The 1,014-nt window shown below is 43.1% G+C and overlaps 1 protein-coding gene across 1 annotated transcript in view; it reads right to left on the bottom strand.

Moving 5' to 3' along the window:
• Positions 1-810, bottom strand: part of LOC105001269 — a 3,219-nt gene extending 2,409 nt beyond the window's left edge. The window contains exon 1 of the mRNA XM_010857452.1: positions 580-810. Within this exon, the coding sequence (XP_010855754.1) occupies positions 580-626 (47 nt within the window). The 5' untranslated portion in view covers positions 627-810. The remainder of the gene's footprint in view (positions 1-579) is intronic.
• Between the last annotated feature and the right edge of the window lie 204 nt (positions 811-1,014).

The raw sequence follows: 1,014 nt of genomic DNA, 5'->3' as shown, positions 1-1,014 counted from the left end.
CTGAAATACAAACAGACAGCATTGTTCTTAACAGAAAGTCTTATTCTTCCATTATTAGGGAGCCCTCTTCTACCACTTTCCAAAGAAAAAAGTACTTACACAAGTGCTGTGTGAATACAAGCACACTCTGAAGAATAATAATCAGGATGTGAAACTTGTAGCCTCTTTCAAAACACATCTCTACTAATTTCTCCCTTGAGGTTCTGGTTGATGGTCTAACTGACTTGACTGTTGGCTTCCAAGGAGAAACGCAAAGCAACGCAAACACAACGCAAACCCACGCAGCACTCAGTGGGACTGCAGGCTGAGAAGGCTTCATTTGCAATGAATGCAGGGTGCACTGAAACACGGCATCTCATCTCCCTGACTCTCCCAAGGTTAAGATTGTGCCGCTGACTCCATTCCTCTCGTCTCATTTAAGAGCGTAAAGACGTCAAGAAGAAGTACTGAAAACTACCCCTAAATTCTCATTATCTTCTTATTCCCATAGAGAGCACTAATTTGTTAAAATACAGACACTTCTACCCTAAGATTATACCCTACCACACGAGTGCTAAAAACATCTAAAATTGTACTCACCTGAGCCTCCAAAGAAGACCTATGAGTGAGTTACACGAAGATAGCATTATGGTGGTAGAGACTCCTTTTATAAGGACCAGGCAGCTCCACCCAGAGGGAATATCCCAGATCTGGCATGATGCACTTGTTTCCCACCCCAAATACCATGTGCTTGCAATCTCAAAAACAAATTGTTGCACTCACGCTGATATCACAAAGCTCCATTGCCCATGGACTTCCTCACCCTTCACTGAGGCAGTGCAGAGTGAGTCACTCAATACATTGTCTCAAAGCCCCAGTGCCAGTATCATGCACCAGTTAGGAAATGCATCAGTTAGAAAATATGAGGAATTTTTTGACAATGGTACTGCTCCTCCATGGTTAAGATTGTGCTTACCACATTCCCCAGCTCCCTACACATCTGGTATGGAAAACTTACTACCCCATTCCATTTCA

The sequence above is a fragment of the Bison bison genome, unplaced genomic scaffold, assembly GCF_000754665.1.
Source record: "Bison bison bison isolate TAMUID 2011002044 unplaced genomic scaffold, Bison_UMD1.0 scf7180017864381, whole genome shotgun sequence".
NCBI classification, from domain to species: Eukaryota; Metazoa; Chordata; class Mammalia; order Artiodactyla; family Bovidae; genus Bison; species Bison bison.
Note: the sequence above shows the minus strand (reverse complement) of the source record. Positions and strands in the feature narration are given on the sequence as shown.